The sequence below is a fragment of the Mustela nivalis genome (assembly GCF_964662115.1).
Source record: "Mustela nivalis genome assembly, chromosome: 3".
Taxonomy (NCBI): domain Eukaryota; kingdom Metazoa; phylum Chordata; class Mammalia; order Carnivora; family Mustelidae; genus Mustela; species Mustela nivalis.
This window is the reverse complement of record NC_139022.1, coordinates 171756944-171778217: the sequence shown is the minus strand read 5'-3', so window position 1 is coordinate 171778217 and position 21274 is coordinate 171756944. Positions and strand designations below refer to the sequence as shown.

The window sequence follows — 21274 nt, the reverse complement described above, 5'->3', positions numbered from 1 at the left end:
GAGGCAAATCCCACAGAAAGTCTAGTGTTAATGCTCACAGGGACCTTGGGTCTCCTACTCCTCAGTATTCAAATATTTAAAAAGAAGACTGTATGTATACACATGCCAATTAATTAGAGAGAAATTGCCATTTCAGTTATAAATATGGATCTAAACTTTGGAAACAGAGCTTGGATTTTCCTTCTTCTTTCCCCTTTCAACACTACTCTGTAAGACCTCGGGGATGAAGAGTCTGCCAACAGGCATGTCTGAATCCAATGAGTGCTTACCTCGGCTTTAATTTTATTGTCTCCAAAGCACAGGTGTTGTAAGTAGGCTGCAGCATTAGACTGGACCGAAGGAAACTGGTGTTGGAGCATCTGAATCACTTCCGGCAGTTCCGGGTCTCTCCATCCAAATTCTCTGAACAAGAGGAAGGCAGGAGAACATGAGAGAGGAATCTTCCCATGGTGTTAACACACCATTAACCCATTTACAAAATGCACTTAAGAGTCTATGAGAAACTATTTCACAAATGGTGGTTCTGGTCTTCTTACACACATATCCACCGAAAGCACTGGAAATGACTTCTGTAAGTAGATGGCTTGGAAGTGTATATGTGTATAAACATATGTATCATATGTAGAATATATATACATATACATATATATATATATATATACACACACACACTTACATATGAACTCTTCAATGTATCAATTAAAGTTACATGTTTACAAAGATTACCAAAAAAAGTGACTTAAAGTGTCACATGATTTGATTAATATATACATTTTTTATTGGGGCCTAAATGGAGAATTTAATTTACAAGGTCATGTTAATTTCCTAATATATGATTTCAATGGTCTGATTCAGGTACAGCATTTAGCTAAATTACCAGACCAAAGAGTATATAACTGGATGGGTCCAAACCAAAATCTTGTGATAGCACTTGACACCATCTTTATTATTTTTGTGATTAGTATTGTTGCTGATGTTTTCATAATCTCTTCTAGAAAAATAAACAGATTCCATAATCAATTCTCTCAGGATAAAAGGAGAGCAACAGGAAGATGTCATTAAAGGAAATTCAAGAGTTAGATCTACCCATACAATGTTAATCATCAGTTTTTTGCATTACACAGTCTTTTCCTGTATTTTCCTTTTCACATCTGAGCTACTCCAAGAAGCTGGTTGTTTATTTAATGTAACAAATACGCTCTGAGACATTTAAGTCCATCCTAAAACACAAGATTGATGGTACCATTATGCAAAGGAATACTTTTTATGAAATAAATCAGCTCAGCCCTCTAGAACACGGAGGTAACCAGGCCAACTGTAGGGATTCCATTCCTGCAGCAAGGAACCAATTTTTAACAGAGAAATAAAAAAGCAACCTCTGAGACCACAGATAAAAACTTGACCCACATGCCACAGAAGGGTACTATTTATCCAACGGAGAGGGCGGGAGAGAAATGAGATGGCTTTACAATAACCACTCTACTCCTGGAAAAACAACTTAAAAGCGTACATCCTGTTGATACCAGGTCAGTGCTGTCATCTGAGAAGAGAAGTCATGAAAAATGGGGCAGAGAAGGAACAGACAAAGGTTAAAAGTGTCCTCATAGATTCTAACCTGTTCTCTTTATCTTCCCTTTATCACAACTAGCAGAGGAGGTCAAGCAAACCTTGAATCACGCTAGCACTGCCTTTACGGGCTCTGAAGACAATAGGCAATAGGACTCCTTTGGATTTGGCTCAGTTTTTATTGGAGAAAAACAGCATTCAGCTGAATATGCATTAAGTATTTAATAAATTCATGTAACATTTTAGACAGCCACACATATTCTCCAAAAGACATAAAGTACAGTAGTATCTCTGCTACAAGATATCCACAAGTGATTGCTGATAGTAGTAGGCAAACTACTGAAACTTTTTAACTATGTGATCAAAGTAAAAAAACAATTATGGATTGAAACACAGGAAGCCTCTTCTTTTTAACTTAATTTCCTTCTCTTGTATGATCTAAACCACCTTGGCAACATCAAGATAGCACAGTCCCTCTGCTTAGAAGAGCAGCCAACTGAAATTCTATTCTTTGTTCAAATAAAATAAAAATCTACAGAAACCTACAAATTCAGATTAGCAGTGTCATATAGACCCTTGATGGCTAAGATGAATTCAGGTGAGCCTGTGCTATTGGAAAGTGATTAGCAAAGAATTCATTTCAGCCTGTTTTATTAACCAGATAATAACCTATTAGGTTTAATTTTTTTAAAAAATTTTATCTATTTATTTGAGAGAGAGGAGAGAGAGAGTGAGAGAGTGCAGGAGAGGAGAGAATGTCAGAAGGAGAAGCGGACCCTCCCCCCGCAACTCCTGCCCGCCAAGGAGCCGGGAGCCCCATGTAGGGCTTGATCCCAGGATACCGCGACCTTGACCTGACCTGAAAGCAGTCGCTTAACCAACTGAGTCCCCCAGGCGCCCTGATCTTATTAGGCTTATATGGCATATATCAATAGTGTCTTTCGAACAAGAGCTCTAGTCTTTGGGACAGCACGGATGCACGCCCATGGGTTCATCTGTGGAAAGGTATGAATATACACGTGTGCACATACACACACACACAGCCCCATACACACACACAGATGAACTTTCTAAAGAATCATTTATCCAGGAGGGGTCTAAGCTCTTCACTTTGGTCAAAAGCAAGGCTGCGCAGCCTCCGCTTGTAACTTCTGGAATCCCAGACATCCCCTCTACCCTACTACTGTCTCCCCAAACCTATTCCTCACCTCCCACCGTGCTGACCAAGCCAGTCACCTCCCACCCACCCTTCTTCTTCTCAAAGGCCTCTAAATGGGCAAAAACCCAAACCTCACCGCACCACACCCCTGCCTCAGACCCTTCCCTGGTTCTTAGTGTCGTTGGCATGAAGACCAGCTCTTCCCCCGGCTCGCCAGCCATTGCTGGAGCTGCCTCCTCCTACCTCACCAGCCTTGTGTTCCCTGGGCTCCCTGCATGGGCCACACTGGCTGACAGCCGGGTGGTCTCCCCCACGTCTGCTCCTGCCACCTGGAATGGTCTTGGGCCCGGGAGCCTTTCACTGAAATGCAGAGCCTTGGGTTCTTTGTGATTTCCTCAGCAAAGCCCTCCGGGAGTCCCTTCCACACAGTCCTGGTGGGAGTGCCCTGGCTGTGTTGTAGACTGTGACCAAGCACTAACCGCCCCCCCCCCCACCCTGTGGTAAGTTCCAGGAGGCCAGGGCCATAACTTTCTGGTCATGTTGGTTAACTAGCACATAAGGTAGCCCTGGAACAAAACGAAGATGACATAAAATGGGCTCTGAAGGAATGAAGGCACAAAGGAATGAAGGAAGAAAGCATCTTGGCAGGGAGAGTGTTACCTCTGTTGTATTCAGGTCATTTCCCTGGCCAACTGGTCATTCTGGAATGTTCTCCCTTCCTCTGACATGCCTCTACACACACACACACACACACACACACACCCATTGTTCTCCATGTTGCCCCTCTGAGCAATCTTTTCTATGTATCAGTCTCGTATCTCTGTGTCTCCCCATTACACCTAGGAAAACAGCGGACTCCTCCGTGGGGCCTGGGAAGACCACACAGAGGACTCTTCCCTCTTCTGAGTTGCCAGCCCAACCTCCCCACAGAGTGTCCTTCCGATTGAGAATGGTACTTCCGTCCCCCTCTCGAGAACCTGGTTCTTCAGGGAGGCTTTCTCCTTGGGTCTTTGCCTGGTGTTCTCTCGTCTCTATTAGGTCACAGGTCGTAAGTCTTGGAGGGCAGCTCCCAGAAACTTCCAGCCAAGCAAGGCTGACCCCCGGAGCCATCTTACCTACTGCCCTATTTTATCCACAATACTCAGGACTGTGAAATTCTCTTCCATTACTTTTGTGACTATTTCCCACCCCCACACTCTCTCTGTTGTAAGCTCCACGGGGAAAATGATTTTTCCCACAGTGTGAAGGAATACCTGGAGCCACCATGTCCTGATCGAGTGAAAGTGGGGTTCCAGGGCGGGGGTCCTCTGGGACCAAGTGAAGGGGGCAAGCAAGAGAGGTCAGAAAGCCAGGTAAAGACTGAAGACAACAGTGAGTTAGTGTTTGAAATGACTTGAAGTCTCCCAGCCTAAACCAGCTTTCCAGGCATTGGGCCGGAGTGGGTGGTACGTCCAGGACATTTGCTTCTGCTTGTTTCCAACCGGCATTCCCCGGCCTCAGCCACGGCAGTGGGCACGGTCGAAGAGGATACTAATGTTTCCAAATGTTCTCTTCAGTTTCACAAGAGAGATGCTAAAGGAGCACCCCTCCCCCCAAAGTTTAGGGAACGATTCGTATTGAAGGCTCTTTTTCTGGAATGGTTTTTTTTTTTCACTTCGATGAGATTGTTTGGATTTTTTTTGTTGCTCATGGGGAGAGACTCCAGGGAAAGAACTAGAGGCCCAGAGGAAATAAAACATTTATCTCATTTGGGCCAGAGTTTGGTATATGATATGATTTCTTCACATCAGGTCTTGATCCTCAAGGATTTGTAAGACAAGCTCGGGAAAAGACAAATACCAACAAAGGAGCCGTGCGGGTGGACACATGGGGTCGTGGAGGCGTTGGCGGATTTGGGAAAGCTGTGTGCCCAGTCTGGCTGGGCATGGCGAAGAACAGGCTGTGGGGAGGAGGGCTGACTGGGAGAGGGGACGCTGGGCAAAGGCGAAAGCAAGTCCGGGATGAGATCATAAAGGGCCTTTCATTCAGATACAAACATTCTGGCTCTGGTCTGTAGTCAGGATTGTGAAGAAGAAAGCTAAGAAATACTAGGTTTGTTTGGGCTTATGGAACAGCCAGAAAAATCACCTTAAGTAATAATGGGAGCGCACTAAACGTCAGTTGCCATGGTTCCCTGTTCGCACCTTTAACTCTTTCATCCTTAAGTAGTCTTATGTGGTTTATTTTCATTTTACAGAGGACTAAATTTGACTCACAGATGGTACAAACTTAAGTGGTGGAGACGAAATAACACTAGCAGTCTGCTTTCAAATAGATAAATTTAACCCCCAAACTATGTTGCCTGGTGGGATCACTGCCGTGAAATAATGTCTAACCAGGGGAATTTTTAAAGACAGTGTCTCAAAAAGAAATATGTTTAATATTCTTTTTTTTTTTAAGATTTTATTTATTTGACAGAAATCACAAGTAGGCAGAGAAGAGGCAGTGAGAGAGAGGAGGAAGCAGGCTCTGCTGAGCAGAGCGCCCAACGTGGGGCTTGAACCCAGGACCCTGGGATCATGACCTGAGCTGAAGGCAGAGGTTTTAACCCACTGAGCCATCCAGGCGCCCCAAAAAGAAATATGTTTAAAAAAGTGTCCACAGGAGCATTTGGCAATGCTTGGTGACAATTTCAGTTGTCACCACTGAACTGGAAGATACTCTTGGCATGCAGAGGGGAGAAGCCAGGAATCCTGTTCAACAGCTGACCATGGACAGGATGACCGTCCCCAACAAAGACTTATCTGTCCCCAAACTGTCATGAGAGCCAGGCTTGAGAAACTCTGGTCTAAACACAGACTGGATCTGGCCCCTCGTGCTGAGTAAGCATGTTGTAAGTCTTTCATTCCTTGATTTTAGTAGAATGGACCCAGGATTTGGTGTCAAAATTAACTGAGAAAGCATTTAGAACTTGAACATCTGACTTTCTCCCTTCTAGCCCATAAATACAAGAAAGCCCCCCAGTGTTTGCTGGTCTTGATTTTCATGGATCGAATACAGCAAATAACACCACCTATTTCGTGGGATATGGTCTTAAATGACACATGAACTAATAAATGTGAAAGTGGTTGGTAAGGTATTGACAGCTGGAAATATACTAGAGATAGTTACCCTAAGACCGCTTAAAAGGAAATTCATCTGCATTTTGGAAATTTATATAATACCATTTAATTTTTTAAAAATAACCATTTACTGATGGTGTTTATTGATACCTACTTGAAGGAAGATAAGGATAAAGACAGACACTACTTTAGCTTGTCGTAAAAACTGTTAATGCAAAGGTGCCATTTTGAAATGATTTTTCCCCCCCCAATCGCCCTCCAGCAGCAGAGTACCCTGGTGGGCAAAAGTTCTTTGGATGCTGTCAGGGTTGGTTCCAATCCTGCTCTACCATGAACTCTCTCTGTAGCCTTGGGCCCCTCCCCTCTGTGTCTGATTTGCTGCAGAATCTCCACTGGCCGGCACGTTCTTTGTTTGGAGTAAATGTTCATTGGGTCCATCTCTCATAATGATGTAATAATTCCAACAACAGAGGATTGATAGGATGATCAGAAATATTATACATGAACTCCTTAGAGCAATGTTGGGCATGCAGTGTGGACCCTTGAGAAAAGTCCAGTATTATAGACAACTAGAAGAAGAAGAAAAGAACAAGAAATATGAACCCTCCCTCTACCATTTTCTACCGGAGCAAACACATAACTCTCTCGTTTGTGACTGGGCTTCACTTTCGAAATGTTAATGGAACTGGAGAATATGCAAATGTAACCTTTTCTCCATTAAAACTTGTCACATAGACCAACAATATTGTGACAAAATCCTCACTCTTATATGGACTATCTGAGTTGTTAAAATTACAAGCACTCAGCTTAGAGCTAAATAGCAAACAGTTTGAAATCGGTTTCTATGATAGGGGGCAGAGAAACTGAAAAGTTGATACACTGTCGCAACATTTTAGCAAGTTTACTTCCGCACTGAAAAGAGCCCCTGGACAATCAGAGTCTTTGGGAGTTCAAGATTTGATTTTCTAGCAAAAATCAGAGGCACATACTTCAACTTGGTTCTTAGTGTTGGAGGGTCATGACTCACATTCACTGTAGATTCAATAATTTCCACTGGGACGTGGCTGTGTGGACATTGCTTAAGGTAGGAAAATCCCTGCCATTTATAAACTTTGGAACTCTAACCAAAAGTTTTAAGACCCTATTGGCTTGAACTTTTGCATCCAGAGCTGTGAGACCAACTGTCTTGTTTTCGATTTAGGTCTTAATGATAAGGTTGGGGGAGTGGAGCTGGTGGTCTGAAGAAAGTCAGATAGGTGGAAATGTTTACAACAAAATGGGGATATTTTAATTGTTGTTGACAAAGGAGATCTTATACAGCGAGAAACACATGGAAGCATCAAAGCCTTCATCCTCGCTCCTGGATATCTGACAGCACACACTAAAAGTTGCCCTCTGTGGTTTATCATATTTAAACAACACATCTTAGCTTTTAAATAAACAGCAGCCTTGGAATTCGGACTATCTAGAAAACAAGCTCAATCGCTTTAGTTTTTAGGAAAAAAATGGCTCTCCCCAAGCTTTACATTTGGGGAACGTGTAATTCCCCAAATGGCATCATAAGCATTAGTTCACTCAACCATGATTTCTCGACTTTTCTCCGCACGGAGCAGCCACAATACAGCTTGTAGACATGTTCGGCTCCCAAGGACTGGATTCCCTCGGGAACCTCCCAGCCAGCTCCTCCCCCGTGGGGGCGATCCTCTTTTATCTAAGATCTGTATGACTAATTATACCTTCTTTTTTCACGAACTATTGAGGCAACTCACACAAATCATCTATGATGATATCATAAAACATAAGAAAAATCAAGTACAAAAAGAGGGAGAAATCAAATGTTGGGAGCACAAGGTCAGCATACCTGCTTGTTTCAAATTTGACTCTTTCCTTACAAGTAGGTCTGCCATCAGCAGAGAAGTTCATGGGGAGAGAAGGGGCCATTCCTGTAGTTAAGTGGGACCACAGGATCCCACTGCTTCCCGCACGGGGAGATCAGGAAGGAAGACTCTGGGACTCCTTATACTTGTCTCCGTATCTGTGGCTAGTCTCCGGTTAGGATACCATGGTAGGCTGATTAAGGGCCCCCAAGGGACCCGGGTTCTCATCCCCGCAACCCGTGAAATGCTACCTTATTTGGCAACATGGACTTTGCATAGACTAAGAAGGCGACACACCATTGAAATCAACTATGTTGTTGTCTGGAAGGACCGAGGCAGGGCCCACGAGCCGCAAAATGTAAGCAGCGCAGTTCCTGGAGGAAAAGGCAAGGTCAATAATTTCTAGAACCTCAGAATGCAGCAAGGCCCTACTGACCTGCTGATGACGGCCCAGGGAACCTGATTTCAGACTTCTGGCCTTCAGGACCGTGAGAGGATCGGTGTGTGTAATTGTAAATCATTAACTTTCTGTTAATTTGTTACAGCCCCAGGAAACCAGACGCAGAAGTGGCCTTTCTAAGCTGACAAGAGACCACGTGGCTGGCGAGACTCCAGGAAGGCGGAGGGAGCTGTCCAAGTCATCCCAAGAGGCACCACCTCCAACTCCTGCCTCTGGGAGTCCTCCCTGTGATCACGGATGGCTCGGGATATACTCTGACTTACCAACCACTGTCTCTCGGTTGTATGTTTGAATCTGCCACCTCTCTGACCTGCGGCTTATTTCTGGAAGCCTGAGCAGCCCTCACTTCCCACCATATTCCTACAGGCTGCCTGGCTTCCAGCTCTGTCCAAGGATTCAGCTCTAAACCACTCACTCTCCAGCCCTTGTTCGCGGAGGGGCCACCGTGCACCCAGCTGTTGGAGATCCAATACTGAACATGGTGAAAGTTCCAGTCCTTGGAGACGATTTTCTTATGGAGATTGGCAATTTACTAAATGCAAAATATATTATTTGTCATATAGCGTTAAGCATGTGTTGGGTTGAATAGTGTCCGCTCAACAATTCACGTCCACATGGGACTTCAGAAAGGAACCTTATTTGAAGTAGTCTTTACAGATGTAATTACGTATCACGAGGAGATCTTACTAGATGAGACAGAGCCTCAATCCAATGACAGAGTCCTTATATGACACGTAAGAGGACACAGAGAGACACAGGGAGGAGAAAGCAATGTCCAGACAGAGGCAGGAACTGGGAGAAAGCAATGTCCAGACAGAGGCAGGAACTGGCGTGATGTGGCTCTAAGCCAGCAGGTGCCAAGGGTTGTCCAGCGCCACACGAAGCAAGGAGGCATGGACATTCTCTCCTTCAGAGTCTCTGGAAGGAGCCAACTCTGCGGACACCTTGACTCGACTTCTGATCTCCTCAACTGTTAGAGAATTAATTTCTGTTTCAAGCCACCTTGTTTGTTGTATTTTGTCATAGCAGCCACACGACACTAATACAAGCGTAAGGGGAAAAATAAAGCAGACAGAGGCAATACTGGTATATGCACGCTCGCGCCCCAAGCTACGACCCATGGGCTAGGTGGGGGTTGTTACTGTGACTACTTTGGCTATGGATCAGCTCCTTGAGAAGCTGACCCTGGAGGTGGTCCTGGGTGGAAGGAATGTTCCAGAACGGGAATAGAGTGACAAGACCCTCAGGCAGGAATGTGTGGGGCATGTCAGACAGGAGGTGAGAGGCCCTTAAATAAATCTTAGCCGAGCAATGGGCTTTTTCTCAGAGTTCAGTTGATTAGGACCAAGGGGGGAAACAATGAGAAATGATTAGCAAAAATTTATGCTATTATTTATCATTTTAAATCTCACGTATTTTAAGTACCAGGGAATTTCTGCTTCTATTAAGGGCCTCGATATTCTAATAGTCTGTTAGATTGCAAAGAATATTATCAATTACATAGTAATACCTATTCAGTATCAATAAAATTCAAAACACTATTTTTTATCTGTGAACACAACTAGACTTTTTCAATAAAATATGTTCCACAATGAAAAATCAACTTCCTACATATGAGCATTTAGCTGCTCTGGAAATTCTAACAGGCTGTGTATGGTGGTAATAGCCCAAGGGAACAAAGGACAAATTAGTACCATAAACTTTTCCTTGTAAGCCATAATGACTTTACGGAAAATGTTTATATTCTATGCCTATGTACCCATTTTAAAACTAATAGCCCGCAATACTTCCTAGAAAAATCACCTGGACCTGTGAACTTCCAGTGGGAACACAGGGAGGTATGTGATGCTCCCAGTCCAGGTGAGGAGTGAGTGAGTCTAGGTTTCTAGAGCAACGGTGTTTACTTTGTCAATACTGGCAGCGATCAGGATTTTGCCCCACCATTAGATTAGGAATTTAAGAAAAAGCCAGAAAGGCCTTGATCACCCTCAAAAAGTTTTATTATAGGGCACCTGGGTGGCTCAGTGGGTTAAAGCCTCTGCCTTCGGCTCAGGTCATGATTCCAGGGTCCTGGGATTGAGCCCTGCATCGGGCTCTCTGCTCAGCAGGGAGCCCACTTCCTTTCCTCTCTCTCTGCCTGCCTCTCTGCCTACTTGTGATCTCTGTCTGTCAAATAAATAAATAAAATCTTAAAAAAGTTTTATTATATGTATTAAAGGAAACATAATATTTAATAAAATTAAAAATGACCTAAAAATATACTGTGCCTAAATCATAGAACATAGCACGCTTTCTTATAAATTAGGTAATGATATCATCTGACAGTTCTCTGGGGAAAAAAAATCTTTAAAAAGGAGCTTTTAATGATTCTTATGAAAAATTCTGAACTTCTGATAAAAGCCATAATTATACCGGTAAACACATTCTATAAGCCAGAACACCATCTGCAAAGACCGCACGCTAGGCTCCATGATTCTGGAAGTGAGAAACAGTCACACGGCACCTATCTCGGAGTCTTAGAAGGAAGCTGTGAGTATATATTTGAGGAGTGATTGCTAAGTGGAGTCCAGCGGTGGTATCTAGTGATACTTGTTGTTGGTTTTGGTCCTGCAAATGCTGGTAGCATGTTTCACACACACAATTTCATCTTTGTCACCTCATTTTAGTCCTCCAAAGAATGACAACTCAATTTATTGGAGATAACACTGAACAGAGGTACTTTCTTTTTTTTTTTTTTTTTTTAAAGATTTTATTTATTTATTTGACAGAGAGAAATCACAAGTAGACTGAGAGGCAGGCAGAGAGAGAGAGAGGGAAGCAGACTCCCTGCTGAGCAGAGAGCCCGATGCGGGACTCGATCCCAGGACCCTGAGATCATGACCTGAGCCGAAGGCAGCGGCTTAACCCACTGAGCCACCCAGGCGCCCCAGAGAGGTACTTTCTTTAAAGAAAATCTCAAAAGAATCTAACAAAATTTGGTCCAGAAGAGGTACCAAGTGAGAAAGATGTTTGAATATATTCTTTAAAATGAAGTAACAAATCATCTGAAAATATTACCCATGTATTGTCACCTTCCATGAGTATTTAAGAAGTCTTTTTATGAATCAGGAAAAGCTTTAGGTCCTGGGGATAGGAATATTGACTCCTAACCTCAAATTGTTTATAATTTAGCAGAGAAGACAGATTCTAAGTAAGCAATAACCATACATCAAATAAAAGATGTAATTCAAAAAATGCCGGAACTGGGGCAGTTGGGTGGTTCAGTCAGTAAAGCATCTAATTCTTGATTTTGGCTCAAGTCACGATCTCAGGGTCGTGAGATGGAACCCCGCATTGGGCTGGGTGTGGAGCCTGCTTGGGATTCCCCCTATCCCTCTCTCCTGACTTCCCCACTCTCTCTCTCTAGGGAAAAAAAAAAAAAAAAGCCACAGCTGCTTTTAAAGCCCTTCTGACTGTCTTCTTTTCTTATGCATTTTTATTTGCTTTTCTTTACACTTCAGAACCGTAAGGGACTTCAGCTAGCATCTCCCATGCTTATTGTGTAGACTGAGAAACTCAGGTCAGACTATTTGGTGACCTGACCAAGGTCACAAGCTGATTAGTGCATGGGACCTTGTCAATTATCAAGGTTCAAAGCTTATTCACAGTTACATTTGGCCAAGATACCGCCTCCATCAGTCTGCTCGGCAATGCACACAGACTTTAGTTCCAAATCTTGATTTTTGCGTCTGGACTATAACAGTGGACAATAACATGGGAGCAGACTTACCTAACAGAGAGAGTATGCTATTTAAGAAGGAAGAAGACTCTTATTCTAATGGCCTAATGGATTAATTTCCTGATAAGCACAGAGTCATGTGGTAAAAGGGAAAGGTATTCAAGAAAGGTAAGCTTTTTTTTTTTTTAATTTTTAAACTTAATTGATTGACTGATTGATTTATTGATTGATTGAAGTAATTTCTATACACAATGTGGGGCTCAAACTCTCCGTCCCAAGATCAAGAGTCACATGCTCTAAGGACTGAGCCAGCCAGGCACCCCAGGAAGGGTAAACTTTAAAAATCACGTCAGTAGCCATGTCAACGTGATCCAACCAAGACCATCAGGTTCACACCTGGGGTTGAACAACATTGGCCTTATTGTTCCTAACAACAAGAAAGAACACTCCCCCACCGCCTACCCCAAACGGAACTGCAGGGTATTTCCATAAGATGGTGTTAGAGCAGATTTAGGGAATCTGGGCTTGCACTAGCCACTTTGGGGCAGGAGTTGGTTCTGGATTGGTTGCTGCTGGATGTGACCCAGTATCTTCAATCTAGGAGGGAAGACTAAAGCAAGGCTCCAACTGTGATTGGTGAAGAAGTAGCTGTCATGCCAGTCACACGTCCCAGTCAGCCTGGATATGATGTGGACAACATTCATGTTTGGTCCGTGTTCAGACCTGACTAAGGAGGGGTCTTGATTTTGCCTTGACCCATCATTGTTAGTGTGGCCTTGTGTGATCCTGGTGTTCTGTGAAATTGTTTCTGTTCAAAAGAACACTCGGGCCAGCTGTGGGTGCCGGGCCAGCTCCTGGCTCCCAGCGGCTGCCCAGTCAGCAGACCCAGGGGGTCTCAGAAAAGGAAACGAAGGTGCCAGAGCTCAATCTTCCTTTCTGCCTCTGGAGCAGTGGCATTCTGGGGGTCAGAGCAGCGTTGTTGAACCCTGTCAACGTGATGCCAGAACCACACGTGAGAAGGCAAGAGAAGAGAAGGAGCCAGTTGCTTTGTCCCCATGAAGCCACACTCTGGCTACCTCTTTTTTTTTTTTTTCTTTTTTGTCTACTTGGCTGGTTATTTTAAAATTTCAGAGACAGCAAGTCTGACACTCGTATGAAGTACTGATAAGTGACTCTGTGGGTTGCATCTCTTTGCATTTTTCTATTGTTGTTTCTGCTGAAATGCATCAGGAATGGGAGGGAAGCTTTTGGGCATAGTCGCTGTTTAGCTGCCAGAGAAGAAAAAAACCAAGTGGTCAACTCCAAACAATTAGTCACCAGCGCCTATGTCAAAGCACAAGCCAAACACACCTAGGCAGGTTTGCTTCAATTTGCCCTTAGAGGAAGCATAAAGAAGCTATGAATAAACTTGGACACAGTCTTCATACTAGAAAAAGTGAAGTACAGTGTCCAGTGGCCATTCACACGTATTTCTCGTGTCTAGACATTAAATCCAAAGGCATCCCATGTACAGTCATTTTCTTTTGCCATATTTCACTTTACTATTGTGTCTGGATTTTCCTAAATATAAAATGTGGAGGGGATACATACATATTTAGCCTGCATTTTGAATAAGATAACCAACAACGGAGTTTCATTGGTAGTCCCTGCAGGTCATGGGTAAAAGAATATGGACAGAGCAGCTGTATACCACTCCCGTGGGAGATTCTGTATCTGTGCAACTGAATGCATTAGCAAGCTTCTTTTTAAAGTGCCATCATTAAAAAAAAAGAGAGAGAGAAAGAGAGAGAGAGAGAGATGGTATTCATTTCCAGATAACAGTATCCCATTACCTTTAATTTCTATCCATTGATAAAGTCTTAGACTTGGCTTTTATTACCTCTGTGTCTGCCTACCTCTCAGCAGAATGGCTGTGATTAATTTGAAAATTAATTGAAAAATTTGCAGTGAGGTTAAAGATATTTTCTGTTATGGCTGCCATAGACGTTTATAATTTAAAACGGGCAGGATGGCCGACAGGGCTGATGGAACACGTCAGATTACTGGAAAAAAGAGCAAGGGGCAGATAAGTTTAGTCTTATTTATGCAAACAATAAAAGCGCCACAACATTTCTTTTATCTTTTTCACTAATGAAGAATTATGAGTTCTTCATTAAGCATTTCTTTATTTCCTAGCAGAACGTTTTAAGTTCCATCCACAGCTGTGAACTGAAGCCACAAGGAAACAAATCACTTGGCTCTTGAAGAATGCTCATTTAATATCTAATTGTTGAGCACATTTATGTTTTCATCGTGGGAAAGGACGGAATACAGAAACTGGGCAGAGACTGACTTGATGTAACTGGAGAGGCTCCCAAACCTGCTTGGCTCATGGGGTCCTCTATAAGTCGTTCGTGATGCTCTGGATGGAAGGGCTGCACGGTTATGAGGTCATCAAAAGGAACACTGGCAGAACAGAATTTTGAAACTGTCACTAACTCGAGCTCATGTTTCTGTTGGTGTCCAAAGACGGAGACTCTCTGGAGGCGCCCCTCTGAGTTTGCCTGGTTGTCCTGGGCTACCTTGTTATGTGGTTTGGGAACAGTGGCAAATGAAGATCCTTCCCCATGTTAACGGCCGGAGGTTTTATCTTGTAAGATTTAAATTCAGATTTCAATGAAGCGAAACAGTAGTTAGGTTCAGTGAACATAAACTCTGGTCATTTGGGAAAAGGTTCTTCCTCTTTTGTAACAGTTGTTCCTTTGGTAAGTGTTTGGAAAGGTAGTGTTTTAGGACTTTTAAGGACCTAAATTACAGCATTCTTAATGGTTCCTTACCTAGTTAACAAATGCTTACAATGGAATTCAGGGAAGGCACCAGCATATAGCTTGCCTTCTCTCTCTTTCTCTCTTTTACCTTAGCAAGAGTCCAGTAGGATGGAATGTGATGTGCTCGACAAAAGTACCCCATTTTGGTGGCAAGCACAATTACTGAAAACACTGACTACATCTGGTGTGCCCTTCACTGTCTGAAATGACTGTCAAGGTCTTCCTTCTTGAACTTAATTTTAAGGGACCTCTCTCATACCCACTTCCAGCCTTTTCTCCCGGGTTTGTGGGGCTCTATGGCCTTAGATCGCAGAGAAAGAGGTCGCGTAAGAAACACGAGGCCCACAGAAAGCAAACAAGTTCAGTGACGTGAAGACTGTTCTCAGGTGAACGTGATAGGCGCTCTAGATTGACTGGCGCTGGAATTACAGATGTATTAATGGGACTTTACGATAAGTGCTGACCTGACTTTCGTTAGTACGAGGAGAAGTCAACATGGTGGGAGCTCCCACTTTTCCGGCGAGTCCTCTGTGCCCCCCACAGCCCTGGGGGCCTCGCCTGCTTCACACCCACCACATTCCGCCCAAGGGTGGTCGCATCAGATTCCATCAGATCCCCTATTCTGTGGCACAGAAGCCTTAGCAACTTGCCCGAGATCGCAGAGACAATCAAGGGATGGAGGCAGAACCCACATTCGGGCAGACTCACTTTGAAACCCACCTTCCCTACCAAGAGGCAGCACTGTCCAACCAAACACCTTTCATTATCATTTACAAATAACTAGAAGTTAGAATGCACATCTATCCCTCAGAAATTTCATCAGAAGATAAAATCCATTTAATTTAGCACCAACCCCACGTCGATTATGTATGTCTCAAGGGCAATGGCTTTCTGTCTTTAAATCAGAGCTCGTATCTTTTGAAAATTATCAGTAAGAGACAAAAACATTTTATGCTGCTGACTTTGCTGAAGCAATGACATTATGTTTAAGCAAACATCTCTCTTATGTTTTGTCCATTTACAGCTTCACGCAACCTCATTCCAAGGATTCCAGGGCCCAGAGTCAGGTGGTGGAACAGCGAAGGAATGGGTCTTACCTGGAGAACGACCAACATTTCCCATCAGCTCTTAATCACGATCCTTCTCCTTTCTTTCCTGACCTGGTCTCTGAATTGTACTTGCTCCCACATGGGGCGCATTCCTCCCAATTCCTTCCAAACGTATTAGGTTCTGCATTTCTCTGGCTTTTGCAAGTCACATAGGATTCAATCAATTAATGACTATGATGACAAATACAATCGGCCGTCTGGAGGTTTATGTCTGTAAAGATTTATTCTGCTTGAAGTGCAATAAATAACACCGTCCAGATAGAAAACATTTTCTTAATTTGTGTTATTCTACTAACCTTAGTGTTTTCCTCTTTAAAGTTTTCCATAAGGATTTGCTATGCCAATCAAAATCTGCTGGTTGGAATTAAAAACAGGTGTTTTCTTTAAACAAGGTTTGGTCTAAAACACTTATCTTTCCATATCTTCAGTGTGTTCACATTATATTCATCTGTATTTATTGGTGTCATATATTATCTCGTCCCAAAACTATTTAATATTTTCTATCAAGATCCCCCAATGGCCAGCAAAATGCCTTCCATTGAAAGGATCTGGGAAATGACGCCTGTATAAATCGAATAAGCTAAAACTTTGACTGGGTTTATAAAATTTACATACAGTAACCAACTTTAATATACAGAGTAACAGGGACACCTGGGTGGCTCAGTGGGTTAAGCCGCTGCCTTTGGCTCAGGTCATGATCTCAGGGTCCTAGAATCGAGCCCCACATCAGGCTCTCTGCTCAGCAGAGTAATTACAGAGTAATAAGCCTTTTTCATCATTCTATAAACATTGGTGGGCAATTAAGTTTTCTTCCCCATGACTCTGTGAGGCAGGGCCCGTGATTATCTCGACTTCATAGGTGAGGAGACTGTGGTTCAGAGAACTTGAGAGACCTGCCCAGTTTGTTGGAAGGAAGATGGAGGGTCACCTTGGGTTTCAAGGAGTCCATAGCTGGCTCTGGCTGCAGGAAGCAGAGCCCCTTCCTTCCATGGCTGTGGTTCTCAGGGATGGTTAAGGAAGGTGGACTCTGCGTGGGCACAAGGGAGGAATTTAATCATACAGAGTGCACTGAACGCTGTCCTCTTTGCCATAACAGAATTGAGCACACTTGAACTTCCTGGTGCTCTTCAGAGAGAATCTGACTTTAAGTAAGTATCAGAGGTATAGACTAAGCTCAGAGGCAAGATCTCCAGGAAGGTTCTCTTCCACTAAGGTCATGGAAAGCGTGTATTTCCTTAAGCTGCAAAATCATTCAGCTTTATTCTATGCAGGTAGTTACAAAAATAAGCAAGCAGAGATTTGGTCTAGTTTTTTTTTTTTTAAACTTCAAGTAGAAGTGTGTAAGATCTAAAAATATTTCCTGAGTTAGGAAAAGCAGGTATCATCCTCCTTTGCAGGTTTGAACATAATTGGTTAAAATGTTGGTTAAAATACAACACACATTCTGGTAGTCCAGACAGAAACTGCAGAAGGCACCATCTTAGGTGGGAAACAGGCCAGTGAGCATCTCCATTTCAGAGTTGTGGCGGGTGGCTTAGGTTGCTGCTATCCCTCAAAATTGGTATTCTGCTCATTTCTTGACTGGTTTTTTGGTTGGTTTGGTTGGTTGGCTGGTTGCTGAGTTTGCGAAGTTCTTTATTCTGGATGACACAACTAGAGGTTTATGGATACGTCTTAAACACCTTCCCTTCCTCTCTGCTGATGTGGGCCATCTCTGAGCTCTCCTACGTAAGCCTTGATCTATTTCTGTTCTGAGTCTTTGCAGTATCTGAGACTTTACACTTACTGCCTATTGTGTGATTCAGTACTTCCTTGAGGGTTAAATAGAAGATGGGAAAGAGGCCTGAATGAACAGTCGGGGGAGGGGATGAAACACAACCTTACTTTCTGGGGAATGTGCCCTTGTCCCAATGGCAGCAAGGACTCCCAGGCTCCTTTCTGCTACTGGTGGGTCTCTTGCGACTGCCGGACATCGTTCCCAGAAAGAAAATGTGTATTTGCTGGTTTCACACACAACCCCACCAGAGCTTTCGGGAGGCAAGTGCGAGACAAAGCAGCATCTTTGGATCCTGGCCTTTATTAGTGTTTGTTGTGCAGCTAGGGCGGAATCATGTATTTTTGGGAAAAGATTCTTGGAAGGAAAATCACCATACTATAACCTAAAGAAAAATTCAACCTTGTCTCATTTTCTCTGAAATGCAAAATCCATAAAGTTGTCGAGAACATAAAAGTGACCCAGCCTGGGTGGACGGGGACAGAAGGAAGGACGGACACTGTCATCTCGGGAGACCACAAATACTTGTACGGGCCTGTTCTTCAGCAGGTGTTGGGGAAAATGACACTGCAAACCAAAGAATAATATCCCAGTTCTTCCCTCTCGCTGACCATGCTGCACACAATCAGACACGGGAACTGCGAACTCAATTTCCAAGGCAGTCTTGTCGCCGGAGCCACACCCCACAGACTCATTACCTCTTGCTTTGAAAACTGTGATATCTCCTAATGGGCTCTGTCTGTCTCTCTCCAGGCTGGAGAAACCGCCGGCCCCCAGTTTATCCCGCATACCACCACTGCTGCGATGCTTCTAAAGCAAACTAGACTGTCTTACTGACCTTCTAGAAGCTCTACATTGTACGCAGGGCCTCACAGAAAACCGTGCTCCAGGACAGCCCCGTGTGCTGCCCCTCCTTCCTCCGCTTCCTTCTGCACTGCGTGTAGGTCCCTACGCAGGTCTGTCACTTCCTCCATTGCTCACGTGGGCCATTTCCCATCTGCTGAAATGCTCTCCTGCTTGAGAATTAGGACCTTAAAAGCCCTTTCCCAGTGACAAAGTAGTTGATAATATCCATAGGTGATATTGGAATGGGAACACAGATACTGATGATATCATCCGCGGGGCACAGCATTCTGGAGAAAATACTGTCTAGTTCTTGGCACTCGGGAAATTTCCCAGGCTGCTTCTGTGGTGAGCCAGCAGAACGTGTAGCACTGCTCCTGCTGAAATTTCACATGGATCTGTTTAATTGGTTGATGATGGCTTTCTCCACTAGGGAAGTGGACTCTGGGGACAGGAATCATGCCATGCTCAACTCATTTTAATGTTCCCTCTGGCTTGCAGACTGGCTTATTTTACTGTCACGTGCTCAGTGAGCAGATGAAATGATTCCAGGATAAAAACATTTCAAAGATAAAAGCAATAACAAGAATAGAAAGTACAGATTGTTTATGCCAATATCATGTAAGGGCTAACTTGATAGTTATTTGCTCTCTTGTCTACTGTCCCTCCCTGACCTCATTCATTCACTCATTTGCTCCCTGAGTATTTAGTGAGTGTCAATGAAGCATTTTTCGCTATAGTGAGGAACGGTCCTAGAAGTTTCCATCTGCAAAGTTGAGGGTGGCGTTAAGAGGGAAGAGACACACAAGTAAGACAGGGTCTCTCATCCTTGGGGCTAGTGACATTTTGGATAATCTCTCTAACTAGACACCAAGAGCATCCCCCTTCCCGTTCTGACAACCAAAAAAATGTCTCCAGATACGGCTCCATATCCCCAGCGGGTAGGGGCCCAAATCACCCCCCTGTTGAGAACCACCGGTAAGGGGACTATTTCTGATGGTACCACAGAAAGCTCACAGGCAGACCAATCTTTTTGGTCCCATTAATGGGCCTCTGCCGAGTTCTCTTCTGCTGATAAGGCTGCCAAAAGGCAGAGTAGTTTTCCTGAAAGGATTCCAGTGAGTTCCTGGTCTAGAACCATGAACATGAAAGAAAGACAGGCGCAGGTGTAGAGCGGTTCCCTCTTGCTACCTGTGTGTTGGGTACAGAAGTGACTGAGAGGGGTCAGCCCGGCGTGAGGTTTGGAGGACCCCAGGCCACCTGGTGGCGAGTGGAGTGCGATACTCCAGAAGGTCATTAGGCACCCTAGTGCAGCCTGCTGGTTGACAAGCCTTCCAGGGCACGTCAAGCCTCCTTCGTGCTGATAAAACTGTAGGAGAACAGATGACTATTTTATGCCAGTTCCTCACACATCGCTCTGCAGTCAGCGCACATATTTGCAAGAAGCAGTGTCTGGGAATCCCTGTACTAAATGACTCTTCTCATGTATTTTAACGTCTTCGTCATTCTCCTATTACCCCACCCCATGCTTTTCGATCACAGCGTAGAGCTGGCGGAGCATTTTCAGTCCTTACATTCCTGGGGAGAGCAATGCTCTTCCCCTGATCTGGCATCTCAATCAAACTTAGATTTCACTGGAAGTCAGATCCTTTCAGAGCTGCTTCCACGAGCACTGTGGCGGCAGGAAGCCAGCCTCATACCTCAGGCTTAATAGATTTTTCTCTAATAAACCCCAGACATCAGAGCAGCGCAAAACCCTTCCCATCAGGGAACCCAGCATATGTTGCATTGTAACAAGGTCCACCGGCTAGGCAGGCGACAGACATGCAGGGCGGCGGGGCTGGAGAGCCGGCAGAGCGAGAACATTTGGAGGGGCTGGCTTGGACCCTGCTCTCCTCTCCTTTCTCCCCAGAAACACAGTGGATTCCATCTGGTCACCCCAAGCCCCTCTAAAACACTGACTTGTCAACATTGCACGATGAGCGTATGCTCAGACACCAGGTGGGGAAGCAAATTATTCAAGGTCACACAGGAAAACCTTAAAGAAGCTCGGAAAAGGCTTGCATGTTGCAATTCCTCCTCCAAGGCAAGAGAATCTGGTAATCATTAATTCCTTAGGGAAATAAAATGAGCCAATCACGTAAGTATCACTTTGGCTGCTCTTTTCACTGTCATGTGCATGTGCCCACACATGCACACCTTTTTTTTTTTTTAATTGAATAATTTACAAGAAGCATTAAATTTTTTCAGCTTTGGAGGAAATCACTGCATCTGCGATACCCGGAAGGTAGAAAGAAGGAAGGTCATCTTCACCATGACCAGGAGAAATGGCCATCATGCTTCTAAAGTTTGGGAAATTAAAAACACACTACCACCACCCCAAGAATTTTAGATCATATTTAAAAACATTCCTACGTCGATACTTTGTAAAGTTTTGACTGAGTGTATTTAAACAGAAACGCTCTGTACATTCTCTATAATTTTCATTTATTCTTTTTCTCCTACTGATCTTTCCCAGGAAGATCATACAGAAGATTGGCCAGTGAGAAGATTCTTGGGTCCCTGTCCGGCTCTTCATGTATCGCACTATACGAACTACTGTGTCTTTTTTATAGACGTTGTGATAGTTAGTTTCAAATGTCAGTCTGATGAGGTGACACTACCCAGTTATCGAATCAAACACTAGTCTAGGTGTTGCCTTGAAGGTATTGTGTAGATGTGGTTAACACTGACAGTCCAGTTGACTTAAAGGGAAGGAGATTATCTTCCAAATGTAAACGGGCTTCCTCCAAGCACTGGAAGGTTCGTAAGAGTAAATGTGAGCTTTCCTGAGGAAATTCTGCAGCATGAACTCCTGCCT

At 43.9% G+C, this 21274-nt stretch overlaps 1 protein-coding gene and 1 long non-coding RNA gene across 2 annotated transcripts in view; one reads left to right on the top strand and one right to left on the bottom strand.

The window, feature by feature from the left end:
• Window positions 1-21274, bottom strand: part of CTNND2 (catenin delta 2) — an 816172-nt gene that overhangs the window by 160390 nt on the left and 634508 nt on the right. The window contains exon 10 of the mRNA XM_082723384.1: window positions 270-402. Coding sequence (XP_082579510.1) covers window positions 270-402 — 133 coding nt within the window. The remainder of the gene's footprint in view (window positions 1-269; window positions 403-21274) is intronic.
• On the top strand, window positions 14327-16057 carry LOC309861842. The gene is made up of 3 exons (XR_014310232.1): window positions 14327-14450; window positions 14786-14905; window positions 15713-16057. It is a non-coding gene; the product is annotated as an uncharacterized lncRNA (long non-coding RNA).